The 15376-nt window shown below is 39.5% G+C and overlaps 1 protein-coding gene across 1 annotated transcript; it reads right to left on the reverse strand.

The window, feature by feature from the left end:
* Nucleotides 1-12165: 12165 nt before the first annotated feature.
* On the reverse strand, nt 12166-14758 carry LOC140369824 (zona pellucida-like domain-containing protein 1). Its single transcript, XM_072456975.1, has 9 exons — nt 14643-14758; nt 14201-14421; nt 13762-13946; nt 13618-13690; nt 13406-13503; nt 12981-13061; nt 12739-12907; nt 12563-12665; nt 12166-12293 (listed from the first exon to the last, which is right to left on the reverse strand). Exons 1-9 carry the CDS (start codon nt 14737-14739, stop codon nt 12166-12168), a joined length of 1155 nt encoding a protein of 384 aa, XP_072313076.1. The 5' UTR covers nt 14740-14758.
* Nucleotides 14759-15376: the final 618 nt, after the last annotated feature.

Below are 15376 nucleotides of genomic sequence, written 5' to 3' on the forward strand. Positions count from 1 at the left end.
GATACAGTATTACAAATTTGATTTGTGAACATTTGCAATGTTAATATATACTGCACCAAAACAATTTAGACAGGAAACACAATTTAAAGAGCTTTGAGCAAATGGAGATAAGATAAGATTTGCTAAAAAAATGAGAAAAAACATGTCTGAAAGCACATAAATCTTTAATCAAACCAGGCTGATGTGCCTCGCCTCCAACGCTCAGTTTGCTGAGCTGGAGTGCAGATGCTTAGATCTCAGATCTTGCTTCTCGCAAACAGGATAAATCCTCTTTTCCGTACAAAAGTGTCAGGGGAGCGCTGATGTGCTGCGCTACGGGTTCCCTCCTTTCCAAGTCCCATGAGGACTCACACAATTTCAGCAGGATTTTAAAAAGAGTTCGAGATCGGGGAAGTGATGCACATACTTAATCATTGAGCCTTGAGTTACTTCTCTTCAACTGTTCATACCTAAATATAAGTAATAGCAGAAGAAATAACAGCAAAGGTTTATGACTAAACAATTACTGTTATGTACAAGTTTGCCAGTAAGTGATTCATTGCTTCCTGAGAGCCATAGCCGCTTAAGTTCAGTTATGTTCCGTTTATGTTGTGGACATGTAAACTGGAATTGTACAGCTGTGTGCATTAGTGTAGAAGAGGAAGTGATTATTTATTAATGAATGTGATAAACTGGAGGTAGAGGTCTGCTGCATTAGCTGTTGATGGTGATTCATAGACTGTTGCCGCGTGCTGCACATGGCGCACCTTTTTCTTTTGGAATCTGTAGGAATTTAAACAAAACAAATTTGACATATTTATTGACATTTTCATAATCACAAATTATCACAAATTGTAGACTCTCTTACATAAAAAGGAACATTGTTAAAACTTTACATGATCTATTCAAACCGGACCTGGAACAACCCTATACAGACACAGGGATTTAGTGCTAACCTTAATGCAGCCAGCTGTATTCATTTATTTTCACTTATCATAATCCACAGTAGTCAAGCTGTACAAGTCCCAACGTCTGTTACGAATAAAATACTTCAAAGAGTTTGTTCAATGTTTATTTTACCAAGATCTCAAGCCTATTCAGTGGCATAGGGCATGCACGTATAACAAAGAGATGAAAGAAAACAGCAAACAAAGCCAGCCAGCATCCCATAATTAAACTGCTTATAAATATATGTGGATGCTCCTAAATAAATGGGACAGACTTCAGGCATAACTCAATGGTAGAAGACTACAAAGAGACACAGTGTCTGCATAGGACTGCAATTAGAAACAGGGAATTTAGAATATTTTGTGTACAACTAAACGGTACCAATGAGGAGAGTTTGCACTTTTAAGTCAGAATGCTTCCTCTTTTCTCCAGCAGATAGAAAAATGACTGAATATACTGAAAAATGCTGATGAAACAAATGGCAAGCTGAAAAAGCAATTCATCATTTGGCTCAGCTCTGCAAAGGTGATGTCAGATACCTCAATCTAATCATTGATGTGTTCACTGTTCATTGCAGAAAGTGCTTGTGATCTTGTGTCTCTGTGATATCCAATAGGAATAAATATGCTTATACGACTTTATTAACTTAACCAGCTATATATTAGACACAAATACACATTAACAAATCAAAGCCAGCAGCTTATGTCCTAAAATGTTTATTTCTCATAATCTATATTGCATTTACTTTAACTGAATGTGACAATAGCTCGGGTCTGCAGCTCTGCACCAGCAAGAGTATAAGAGAATGAAAATAATAAGCACGTTTGTCCAAAAATAAATACGGCTCCAATGCATTATTATTGGCTTTGAGATCATAACCTCCATCTGCAGATAAAAGCAAGATAAAGTAATACCAACAAAGTGTCCCCTTAAAACTTCTTCTTTTGTAGAGCAGCATACTTAAGCACCCTACATTTGACCAAACTTCCTAACGTTGAAATGCTTCGCCCCCATAATGAATGGCCCATTTCCTCTTAACAATGCATGCAATTAGTTGAGAAAACATTTCTCAGGTTACGTAACATGAGCCACATCTCTGAAGACAATAGCTACAAGTGGCTTAATGCGCTTGATGCAGCGTCCATTAAAACACACAGAGCCAGATTGACCAAGTAAACAACAGCACAACACCTGCACAGAGGAGATAAAAAATATCTGCTTGAATTTAAATGAGGATGAGAATTATAAATAAAGAAACAGCAGGGTTTATAGGCAATTTGCTTCAACATTGTCTCACTTTTCACCATTACAGCGTATAACACTCACTGGTGAAAGAAACCTATACTAAATGCTATTCAGCTGTTCTTTAAACAAAGCAAAAAAGCAGAGCTAAATGTTTTGAGCCAAACATAATAATGCAAATAAGAATAAAACAGCCTCTGCGTTTGCAAATCAGAAATATTCATACAAACACCTACCGCTATTGTACTGTGATCAAAAATGATGTAACGGTTGAAATATTCTCAAAATCTGGGGGTCTCTAAACCTGAATGCTCTTAATACTTCAGGGATTTGTCATCACCATGCATTTAATCGCTTCTTTTATTTCCCCAACTTTGCTGATTCATCCTGCTTTATCACTGACCTATAAAAGAAAGTGAGGTTTTGTTCAATGCAGTCTGCCTGGTACACACACACACACACACACACACACACATACACACTGTAACTTATGTGTGCTTTTAGCCCCGTCTGGTCGGCCCGTCCCACTGCGCCGTGTGCCCGAGGATGTCTGGCTCCTTCTATGAATTATGAACCATGAACCAGTGGCTCCCCAGTGGCCAGGGACGGGGGAGGGGCACTAGAGCGCGCTGATGTGTGTGTGTGTGTGTGTGTGTGTGTCAAAGGGCATTTGTATTGTGTGAGTGCATGCAGTTGTTTGTAGAGTTGCCGTGGCCTTTGTGCACAACTGTGGCGTCGGGTTAACAGAAAGGGCACGATGCTGTGTGGACAGGTGGGTCAGCAACAGGATGCGATTTCATGTCAGCACCTTCTAGAAACACGTCAAAGGTGCTCGCTGTGTGGAGAGAATGTTGTCGCTTTGCCGGGAATGTGCTACTCTTGCACGTTCACCACATCGAAACTGGGACTGAACCAGGACTAGAACAGAAACAAGTACGGGAATAGGACCTAGACCAAATCTCAGTTCGGACTAAAATGGGCTCAGTTTAATGTCTATCTTGCATTTGTTTGATTGCACATGTTTTTATTGCTCAGATGTTTCCTGCCAAATTGTGTAACTTTCCTGGCAAAGCAATAGCATCTCCATGGAAACAACAGGCAGGAGGTGAACTCTCCTACAGAAAAGTTACATAGTGCACTTTTAATTTAATGAATGTGACTCAAGAGAACATAAATGCATGAAAATGTATTTTCTCTACAAAAGCAAGTTTTTAAATGGCTGTATTACTGGATATGACTGTATTGTAGGACTGGGTGATACTGACAAAAATTTATATCTTGTTATTTTTGGGAGTATCTCGATAACAATAGTCAGATGATATTATATCAGTCCAACAGAAATGTGTTAAAACATGTCTTTAAACACATTAGTTGAGGTTTAAGTATCAGACGAATGTGAAAAGTGCAGGAATATAACCATATACCCTTATTTTAAAGTTTATCAAACATTCACAATATATACCATATGTTGCCCACCTTTATTATATTCATATTTTGGGCTGGAAAATGTGCTCTTTTGGTGAGATTGTCAAATTGTGATGAAGTTCTTCTGTTTACTGCAGCGCCTCCTTTTCAGTCTCTAAGTGAGTGACAGGTGGATTTAACCAATCACAGTGACGCGTGAGCTCTCAGAAGCAGCAGATGCCTCGAGTTACCTCTTCAAAGCAATTAAAAAGTGACTAACTTCATGAATTGTGATGCATTGTCATTGTGATTTATAGGCTCTAAAAGATCGGATTAATTTTCACTTGAATGGACTGTATAATTAAAAATTAAAAACTAGTGAATACGTCCCAGTTAGGACTAAAATGGGCTCAGTTTAAAACCAAGTGTGAACGCACATAAACTTGTCTATCTTGCATTTGTTCGATTGCACATGTTTTTATTGCTCAGATGTTTGCTGACAAAATGTGTAACTTTCCTGGCAAAGCAATAGCGTCTCCAAAACAACAGGCAGGAGGTGAACTCTCCTCCAGAAAAGTTACATAGTGCACTTTTAATTTAATGAATTTGACTTTATAGAACACGAATGCATGAAAATGTATTTTATCTACAAAAGCAAGTTTTTAAATGGCTGTATTACTGGATATGACTGTATTGTAGGACCGGGTGATACTGACAAAAATGCATGGGAGTATCTCGATAACAATAGTCAGAGGATATTATGTCAGTCCAACAGAAATGTGTTAAAACATGTCTTCAAACACATTAGTTGAGGTTTAAGTATCAGACAAATGTGAAAAGTGTAGGAATATAACCATATACCCTTATTTTAAAGTTTATCAAACATTCACAATATATACCATATGTTGCCCGTTTATAATACTATATGTTGCCCCCAATACTCAATATCTTTTATTGTTCACTCCACCATTTATACTGTATATCATTAAATCCCAGCATTGATAACTTCGCCAAAGGTCACACAGTCTGCACAGATTCAAACAAAGCAGCACGATGTGAAAAATAAGCTTTATACACAGAGTTGACATAAAGACTATCTGCCCGAGGCGTGCTTGATTGTCAAATGGAGAAAAAGTGCGTTGTTACAAGTTAAAGCTGTCCTTCACTGAACCGAGAGCATGATATGAGTTCTCAAGACAAAGATAAACACCTCCATGACAACCTCAAGGGCACGTTGTGTGAAAGGCTTTGAGTTATGTTTGTCAAGGCCAATAAATAAGCACTGGAAAATCATGATTTATAATGGGAAACTCGACAGCTCACTACAGCAAAATGGCTTGATACAGGCCTGTCTATAGCATATGTATTCAGTTTCCCTCTTCCTTTTGAAAGTGCTGATGTTACTGCATTGAGAGGGCGAAAGAGAGGAGGCTGCTCCAGTTCTGGTTCTTGAAAAGTTAATTGCTAATCAGCTGATTGCATTCACGGGCAGAATTATCTTTCAGAAATGTTCCGGCTTTTCTGCCAGGGCCGTTTCTGTGAATCCGCCAAACAATTTTTTTTTTCTTTCTATAGATTCTTCTTTGCTACACTTTATGTAGCTTTAATGATCCTGTGAAGCTCACTGATGGACTCAAAAACAGCCCTTGGTTACTTTCTATTCTGACCACAAACAACCCACCTCAAAACACCAAGTACTTCTTCTTTTATCTGTCACTCCACAGCAAATGCCATGCTTGGAATAATGGGATTGGTTAAAATGTCGCCCTGTCTAATGCTATTGCTTAATGTCTTTTTACAGCATATTTGACATTTGGAACAACGACGCCACTTCCAAGCAAAAGCCAGCGATTTGGCTCTTTTGGCTACTTTTTATACATGACCAAAGACGACTATTTCAAAGGCATAAGGTCATGTTGCCTTTTTTACATATAATTATTGTCAACTTGTCTGTAGTTCAGCAGCTACACAAATGCCCTGCCCCTGATTATCTGCTGGTCAGAAGCCACATACTCCCCCTAGTGGCTGTGGTAGTAATTGCATGGACTTTCAACTGAGAGAGGAGCTAACTTTGACTAAATTACTTAAAAAAAACACCAAAATGATCTGATTCAGCCTTATATTTTGGTTTAATACTGTAAGATCAATCACAATTGAATCGAAATAGCGATTTAAATGGACACAAAGACTTTGAAGTGCCATATTTTCCTTCACAAACAAACAAAATATCCTCTTATTCTGCATAAAAACTGCTTTCCTTGAAGTTTAGTCGGTACAAATTTGTTCTGAAATACATTCGATTATTTTAGTACTTTCTCATCCTATTCCTGTCTTTTTGAAAGCTCTCCTGGACACATTTAAAAAGCTAATCAAATCCTATCACTAAAAAATAAATCGCAAATCTAAATGCAAATGCAATACTTGTCTACTTGAAAAATGTCGATTAGATACATCTCCCAGATCGGTCCGCCCTATTTTGATGTCAGGAACGCATCTTTATGTCTTTCCATCCTCAAGTCAGTATCTATTTTGAACTCTTTTTTTTTAAACATTCACTTCCCTCCAATATCCGTTAGACTGGCATGTAATATTAAAGCAGGGCCTGTGCAAATATATAATCATAACTCAAGCACAATGTCTTTTCTCCCCCCCTTTTGTTATGACAGATTTTAGTGCAGCTCTCATTGGAGATACAAAGCCATCCAGAGGGGTTCTTTTTTTAGACGTGGTGTCATGCAGCCATAAATAATAAGACTATAGTTAAATCTATTGCGATGGCACCCAAGTCTGAGTCCCGGGGCTGGCCTCTTTTCCACAATGGGAGCTTCGTCTGTGTACATTATTGATAGGGCCTAAATTGAATGCGTCTTTGTTCTTCTACAGACGGACATGGGGCATAGGGGCCAATTGGGGAGGGTGCAACTCTCCCATCATGCATCAGGCCAATTCATCCATCACATTAGGAGGTGCTGCATCAATCATTAACAAGTAGCCTCGTGTTGACAGGATGATTGACGGCTTGACAAATAAGTTTAGCTAAAGTGGAACCAAGGTGTGACCGGAGCTTTTGCACCAATTTATTCAAAATGCAACAATGTGATTTCAAGAGTTACGAAAGCCTACGATACAAGACAGTAATAAAGAGCTATTTCACTTCACAGAGCTTCACAGACGACTGCACAAGAGGAAAGTAGTGCGAGAGAACAGCTTCACGTCAGCTGGATGGATCCTCTCTTTCCTTATCCTGTATCAGATATTGGAAACGTTCTGCGAGAAGGTCCATGTGTTTGAGAGCGTTTGAACTGCGAGTGTTAACGACTGCTCTTTTTCAACGTGTGGGTTTCTTTTATCTATTGAAGACTAGCTGTAAAAGTTAATGCACATATTGGCATTTCCATGAATCTGGTGAAACATTACCAGCAGGTGAAATCCATGACTGAGATGATCTCCTCATCATGGCATGTGTTACTATGAGATATACAAGCTGAAACATGGGCACATGGGTCAAAGAATGTCAAAGGAAGAAACAGTAAACCATGTGTTTATCTGTAAAACTTACAATTTACTCTTAAATCTCAAACTAACTCAATCCAAGCCTTGTTCCACAATAATTCTATGATCCCAGTTAAATAATGAGTCTACTGATAAAGATTTTGGTTGACGAAGACTCCATGTTTCTTGCACCATCTTATGTGTGTTTCAGAGTAAAAAAAACAAATGTTTGCGCTTGCATTGAAGAAAAAAAGACTGGACCTCCAAATTATAGTACATAAAGTACATTTAGCCTGAAACAAGCTAACTTATTCCTCAAGGTGAAAGATTAGTATTCAGAAGCGAATCTTACTTGCAAAAGGTCTTAGCATTTTACTTTTAGTGTGGAAAGTGACTTCCTGTTCTAGGCATAACCCAAGCTAATTTATTAAATTACTTTGTGGCATTTAACAATGGGAACTTTTGGGTGTCATAGTGTCTCTTTTATTAGTTGTGATAATAGATGTTTGGCTGCATGGTTTTAGCCAGCTATGATTTATCATATTCATCCCCTCTGACAGACTGAGCTACACCAACTGGCCAAGTGTTGGATTAATATTGTATCAACATCTGGTATCATCTTTGAAGTTATGTCCCATGTAAATGTTAAGATTTTAGTGGATTCAATTCAATAATTCAAATTTAGAACAAACAAAGCACAAACATCAATGTGTTTTTACTGATTTATTATAATGTATATTGTATTTGTTGTTAATGTTGTAAAGCACTTTGAATTGCATTTTTGTACAAATTATGCTATACAAATACATTTTGATTGATACAAGTGAATCTTTTTCTACTTTTTATATGATCCATCACAATCTTGTTAAGTACAAGATTGTGAAGTGTGGTGTGTGTAGGTGTAGAGCTTTGCCTGTATGTCTCCACCCTGCGGCGAGCTGGCCCCTGTCCAAGGTGAACCCCGCCTAAGGCCCAAAGTCACTGGGATAGACTCCAGTCACCCGCGACCCCTGAGGGGAACAAGCGGTAGAAAATGAATGAATGTCTCCACTTGAGTTGTACGACTCCAGAAATAATGATTTGTTTGTTTGCTGACATATTGTTCGAGTCATCTGTGTAACAGCGGACGATACATCACTCGAGCAAGAATAGAATACAAACCTCTGCATATTGGTTTTAATAACAATTCTTTTATCATTGTGAGATACAATTTTGGACCAGACAATTTGCTAAATGTCTCTTCCTTCTCTCCATGCTCTTTTCTCAACATATTATACAGCCTGTGGGTCAAATGTTTTTTGAACTTCTACATTGAGTCCTGACAGCATCAGGATTCTCATGAGAACCCATTTTAAATTTAGAATTGTTTTCAGATTTTTTGTTTAGACAGCACTAACAACAATTATTGGTCCCGTCTCGCAATAGGAAATACCTACGTAGAACAGTAGGTCATAGTCTGGACATAGCCAACCCTGGACTTGCACAGCTGTCATGTTCCATAAAAAAGAGTAAAAGGGTCAGATACAGGATATCGTCACAACTTTATGATGGAATAGTTTGTACAACTCCAAATCATGGTTATTTGGGGCCCTTTATGGCTGGACGATTTGCGATTGCGGTTACATTTGCCTTTTGTTCAAAGTTCACCTTTTAAACATCCAGGACAACTGACAAAAAGATGGAAATAACAAAAGAATCATGTGTATGTTTACTTTATACAGATCTGTTATGTTTATATAGAATAAGACAGAATCATTTGTTGTTTGTGGAAATTGCAGCTTTTGCTAATTGCGCCCATTCAAACGGCAATTTAGATTCAACTGTGATTAAACTTGCAGCCGTATTGCACTTACACACCCAAGTTTTAAGTGTGATTTTTCTATTTTTCCCTTTCCTGATCGACCCTGAATAATGTAGTTGAAAAGGACCTTTGCCACAGCCACGACTGAACATGCCCCACAGGATTTACTGTATTTGTGCTCAGTATTAATTTGACACCACCTTGACATCACACTGCGTTATACAGTGGTCCGGGTGAGTCCTTCTTTTTTCATCCTCTTGCTCATTATCCGGCTCCTCATACTCCGGCCCATTAGCATGACTCTGACAGACTTTTATTGGAAGTCACCATATTCCTGGAGTCCTCTATTTACCCTAAATTACAGCTGCTCCATCAATATTTTATGATTATGCTGTCTTCTAAACCTTATGTATAGCCCATAGACAGATTCATATGCATATTAATTAGCAAGGAAAATGACAGGCAATTACTCTTTCAGCTGGGGACAAAAATATAAGAAAGAACGCTGAAGCCAGGCGTGGAAAAAAAAAGTGGTGAGAGATTTCTTTTGCACCATTGTGTGAGAAATTGGTTTTATACATGACAGTTATGAATTTATCTAGGAAAAATATAGACTGCTAATCCAAGTTTGACTTCCATATACAGACAAATAATTAGAGAGAAAGGAAGAGAGAGAAAACTGGCACAGAAAAACATATGCTTTTGATGGAAGTTTGGATATCTGGGGTGTTGAGAGAGCGCTGTAGATTGTTTCTAGGCACCGACACTGTCATGATTATTATTGTTCCATGGATTTTCTGTGCATTATGAAACTGTTTTGTCAATTTTGTATTTGTATTGTACTTACCCAGCTAAAGCCAGAAACTCTATATAAACTAGAGCCTCTGAATTGCTTCACAGAATGAGGAAAATATGAGGAAATGAAGAAAACTGTGGAAAATACAAATACATATTGCGTGGTGAGGTGTTTGGACAAAGTTACTGGTGGATTACTCGTGTCCAAATCTAAATAATCTCAAAAGTAGCCCCTAAATTATGCTCTAATTCAATTCTGATTTGTTTGTCCCAGTCAGGTTCCACTTCGAGTCAATGACTTCCAAGTACAGGATTTGAGTACAGCTCTGTTAATCGCAAAACTGTACAGAAATAAGCCAGTTTGCTCTATTGACATCACTGCATCAAACATTAAATTCCTGCAGATTCCTTACAGCTGTTAACATTTTAAAGATGAAAGGGGCTGGGTGCTAAAGGTTAACGCTCACGCCATTAGAGACTGAGCCCGCATGCATTTATCCCTGTTGGTTTAATGAAATTACAGCAGAGTCATAAAGGCCACAATTATGGAACATACAGTTACTGGGTGGGCTAATGGAGCGCTACACCCACCGAACCTTCCAGCTCAGCAGATTTATTCCCCCACATGTTTCAAGTCGGGGAGTTTGTCGTGGCCTACTTATGGGAAGGGGTAATTAGATAATTTGTCAAGCCGGCTGATTTGCTGCTTGTTCTTGTAACACGGTAACAAGGGAAGGCAACTGGCTGAGTCACACACACAGTATATTGATCCTGAGCTTTGACAGAGCACAACACAACCCTGTAGGTCTCACCAAAGCAATGTGTGGTGCATTTGAAGGAAAGGAAAACTGCACTTCTGTTATGTTACGTCTGCGATCGATACGACTATTGAATTTCTGACTCTACAAGCTTCATTAAATGTTGAGCTTTTTATTGGTATGGGCACTGCTGGATGGAAGGCCATTAAAATAGTGATTATACACCCTCTAGTGGAAGGTCATAAAAAAAACCCAAAAAGCTCAAACTAACTTGCTCCACTCACTTCGAATACATCTGAACCCTTTTGATATTAATAGCAGAATTAGATTTTTGCTTTTTTGTTTTTTACTTGTCAATAAAACAATGCATATATCACACTTTAGCATATGATGAAACATTGTAGTGAAAGCATTAATAATGACTAAAAGTTTAAATCATTAAATGTCTTTTACTGTTATTTGAAACTAAAAGTGTTTGTGATAGTACCACCACTCCTGAAATCTTGCTATGTATATCAGATTTGAGCAAAAAAAAGAAAAACTCTTCCGTCGCGAGGACAGCAGTCTGAGCAGGGATTCCCAGACTTCCTTCTCCCCAGACACTTCCTCCAACTCCTCCGGGGGGATCCCGAGGCGTTCCCAGGCCAGCCGAGAGACATAGTCCCTCCAGCGTGTCCTGGATCTTCCCGGGGCCTCTTCCCGGTGGGACATGCCTGAAACACCTCCCGAGGGAGGCGCCCAGGAGGCATCCGGAACAGATGTCCGAGCCACTTCAGCTGGCTCCTCTCGACGTGGAGGAGCAGCGGCTCTACTCCGAGCTCCCCCCGTGTGGCCGAGCTCCTCACCTTATCTCTAAGGGAGCGCCCAGCCACACGGCGGAGGAAACTCATTTCGACCACTTGTATCCGCGATCTTGTTCTTTCGGTCACTACCCAAAGCTCATGACCATAGGTGAGGGTAGGAACGTAGACCGACCGGTAAATAGAGAGCTTTGCTTATTCAATAAAAAGTACACGTTTTAATAAATTCAGGAAGAGTTACCACTTGCTAAGTTTATTTAAATATAAGAATGGAAACCTTGAATGCTTGAATGGTAAATGCATGAACCAAATGCATTGAACACAAACCATTAAACTATTCTGTACATCATTTCCATTGTATACATTAATGCAAGTAGCAGGCTTAAATAAATCATCCAAACACACAAATTATAATGATAATTGAACTATTTTTGTTTTGAAGCTATTTAAATGCAGAGCAATACAAATGTGTTGCATCCACCATTAGTCTGATGTACATGCTTTTCTACATAGAACATGCAATAAACATTAGCAGAAGTCGGCAGTGACATTCACAAAATCATCTTAAAAAAACAAGATGAGGTATTTGGTCCATATTTCATCATTAATACAAATGCACAAAAAAGAACAGCATAAAATGTGTGTACAATTTAAAATGTGCTATGACTCTGGGCTAGACCTTTGATCAATTCCCATTTCTTAGTGCATATATCTGTGTTTTTTCTTCTCTTTTTCCTTACAGCATATTCCAAGTTATCTTCGACCAGACTTAATTGACTGTGAAGGCTTGAAAGAAACATCAAGTGCTGGGATCAGTTTAGTACAGCCAAGTTTGAAAGGCAGAACATCGAGTATTGAGCTTTGCCTTCGTCAAAATTATGGAGCGTCAACTGGTGCTGACCTCGGTGCTGAAGCTCATTTGCATCCTACACTTCCTCTAACTCAGTCACCGTAGTTTCCGGTACAAGTATATCATTAGTAACGTGGCTGCCACGCCGACGACAATAAGAACAGCCACAGCCACCCCCAAACCCACTACTGCACTCTGAGTTGGCTGATGGTCCTTGGTCTTCCCTGTGGACAAAGTAGAGTGCATTTGACAACAGTGAATGTAAAAAATGCAGTTTTTGTCAAGTCATGGATGTAAAAAAATGTTTGCATTAAATATTACAACTTTTTGTGCACTGGGCCATAGTTACTGGGATAGGTGGCCAACCATGATTTTTTTGTGTGGCATTATTTTGTTTCCTGATCTTTTGTGTATGATTTTTTCTCAATTCGTGAAAATGTAATGTCTGAAAAGCTTTTAGTAACTACACTAAATAAGACGATAAAGTACTTACACTCTTCTGACTTGGTATTGATGGCCACTGTGAGCAGAGAAGGCTGACTGATGCCGTCCTGGACCACACTGCTCATGTCCCTCCTCTTCCTGTTGTTGCATTGCTGAGAAAAGACCAACGAGCTGAGGATGAGTTCAGAATGTAACATTAGTGCTTGAGATTTGGTGCTGACCTACCTTGAAGGTGCTGCAGGTGGAGCGTTCACACAGGCGGGTGATGCAGTGGAGATAGTAGGTGGAGACGGTCTCATTCTGCTGCTCCATGAAGCGGAAAGCCTTGAAAGAGAAGCGTGCCTTTTGGCTGTCCCCGTTCTCCAGCATCGTGGTCAGAGGCTCAGTGGAGCACCTGCAGGATTACATTTATATTATAAAGTGATTCAGATGTTGCTTCTTCATTTGCATGTATTTAATTTTCTTACGAGACAAAGAGGTTGAAGATTGTGGAGTCTGTAGGCTGAGGAGACACTGATGCGTAACAACGGTCCAGGAGCACAAAGTATCTGAAGACACAATGAGGCCGGTCAGAGACTCCAGGTCACATCCTCATGTTAATATGAACTCTATGAATGTTGCTATCTACACTTGAGGAATTGGATTTTTATATTATTTTTTTTACATCATAGTGCACTAATTAGTTTGGTCTGAAATTGTATGCTTGGCTGTCATTTTTTCCTTTTGCCTCTGACGTCCAAGAAGAAGTCAACAAATCTTATCTCACGTCATGCTTAAGTCTTGCCAATGGTTTAGCTTGAAAGTGAATTAAGAATCTGAGTCTGATAAGAGAAGCTAATGATCTCCCATAGGTAAAATTTGCCTTGTCTGATTGAACTGTTAAACATCTTACTGCTCTGTCAGGTTGGAGGCCATCACTAGCACATAGATGTCTGTTCTCAGCTCAACACCCAGGGGTGGCATGATGAGAGGAATTGTGTAATTCTTATCCTAGGAATAAAGAAAGTTAGAAAGATATATCATATGCTCTAACATAACATAAATATTCATAAAGTTTCATAGGAGAGGAGATGAGACTGCATAAAGTGCAATATAAGGAGGCACCTTGTACAGGCCCATGCTGAGTGTACTGACAAAACTCCCATTTTTGTCCTTTAGAGCGATGGAGGACGATGACCTGGAGGAGTGAGAGCAGACATAAACATGATGGCGTCATGACAACGCGCACAAATCAAGGTGTGGACTTACACATCCACACGGCTGTTGTTAACGAGGTACTCCAGTGGGTAAGCACAGGAGTAGTAATACTTGAGCTCTGCATTGTAAGTGATGGTCCCAGTGGTCGGGTCGTACGAGTGCACAATCCCACTGACATTAATCGTCTGAATGAGGGAGAAGTCTGAGAGGACTCCCGTCCCTGACGCGCCGGTCGTCTGTGGAATGATTGAACAAAAATACATATATATATATACATATATATTTACATCATATATTTAAATGGTTCTTGGATATATAGCCCTTTTAAGCAGTGAAGAATAAAAGAGTTCAGTTAAGGAGAAAGGACTTTCTGTCTTAACCTTGTGCGAGTGCTCGTCTCATCCCAGTGCCTTGAGTCAGACCTGTAGCCTTCGCTGCAGCTGTCTTTCCTTACAGAACAGGTAGTTTTTCTGTTTGAGTTCACACTCACCCTGAAGTTGCTGCCGCAGGCATTCCCCTCTTTGATGGGAAACCTGAATTTGGCCACTGGTGGGGACACCGTGGTGTCCAGTGTGCTCTCACAGGCCACATCCTCACTTATACGGTTCAGTCTCAGTAAGCTCGCATTGTAGCCAGTGTAAATGACTGGACAGATCTGAATGGCCAGTTCAATGTAAGCTGTGCCACACATCACTGAGATATCGGTAAATGCTAAAAACATCAAAAACAAAATAAGAACATTTGAACATTTAATGTTTTGTGCAACAAAATGTTCAATGCACAATACATTAGACATAACTCATGGTTAGTTCTTGACAAGTCAATATTAATCATCACAACTAATATAATATGCACATTGATTGTTGAGCTCAAGGTGTTTAATGCAATTTAGTTAAGTCAGTTGTGGCATGTGTGATGTGAGGGTCAGTTACCTGGCCGCCTGGCCTCGTTCCCACATTCACTGAGAGTGAGGGCCGTCTGGCCCACAGTACAGAAGGAGGTCAGTATAAGCAAGACAAATAAAGCCATCTCCCCGCTCTGCCTCGTAAACGCTGCAGCAAAAACATGTCAGTTACAAAAGTGCCGATCCAGTGCCGAGGTCCAGTGAGTAAACAAATATAATCCAACGGGTGAATGTGCAGGGCTGTCTCAGAACTCACCTCCTCTGTGTCTTTGCAGGTTTTAGGTCATTAAGCTAACGGCAGTTTTTTATATACGCCTGTTGTAAGGTCTCACCCTGCTGCAGGATTGGATGGAAACAGGGTCATTGCCACTTTGGTGGGGCTGCTTCAGTTTGTTAAACAATTCACTTTTGTGGTTATGGTGCTGTGGTCCTTTCCCTGGGCCAAAAGATGAAACCAAAGACACTCATCTTCAAAGTATGTGCCTTAACAAGATCCATAGCTATTGTTACGTGTTGTGAAATGCAGCCCCTTTGCCTTCAAATATGAAACTTAATAAAGGAAGCTGTGTGTACTTTTACTCACTGGAAACTTCACACTATGAAGAAAAATGAGGAGTGTTTTTTTTAGAGCAGTTGAATGATTTAGTGTCACCAGAATGACCGTTGATTTAGTATTATATTCACAACATCCAACAAACCTCAAAGTGCAAATGTGTAATGCCCATAGAATTATGGTTTGCGCACATTCTTTCCATATTTAAA

Source organism: Eucyclogobius newberryi, unplaced genomic scaffold (genome assembly GCF_026437365.1).
Source record: "Eucyclogobius newberryi isolate DKJ021-1_F unplaced genomic scaffold, fEucNew1.0.hap1 SCAF_10, whole genome shotgun sequence".
NCBI lineage: Eukaryota > Metazoa > Chordata > Actinopteri > Gobiiformes > Gobiidae > Eucyclogobius > Eucyclogobius newberryi.

Coding starts and splice junctions, on each gene's coding strand:
- LOC140369824 (XM_072456975.1), bottom strand. CDS start 14,739: ATGGCTTTATTTGTCTTGCTTATACTGACCTCCTTCTGTACTGTGGGC. Junction 12,908..12,980: donor ATCTTCAACCTCTTTGTCTC/GTAAGAAAATTA, acceptor GTAATCCTGCAG/GTGCTCCACTGAGCCTCTGA. Junction 12,666..12,738: donor CCACCTGCAGCACCTTCAAG/GTAGGTCAGCAC, acceptor GTCTTTTCTCAG/CAATGCAACAACAGGAAGAG.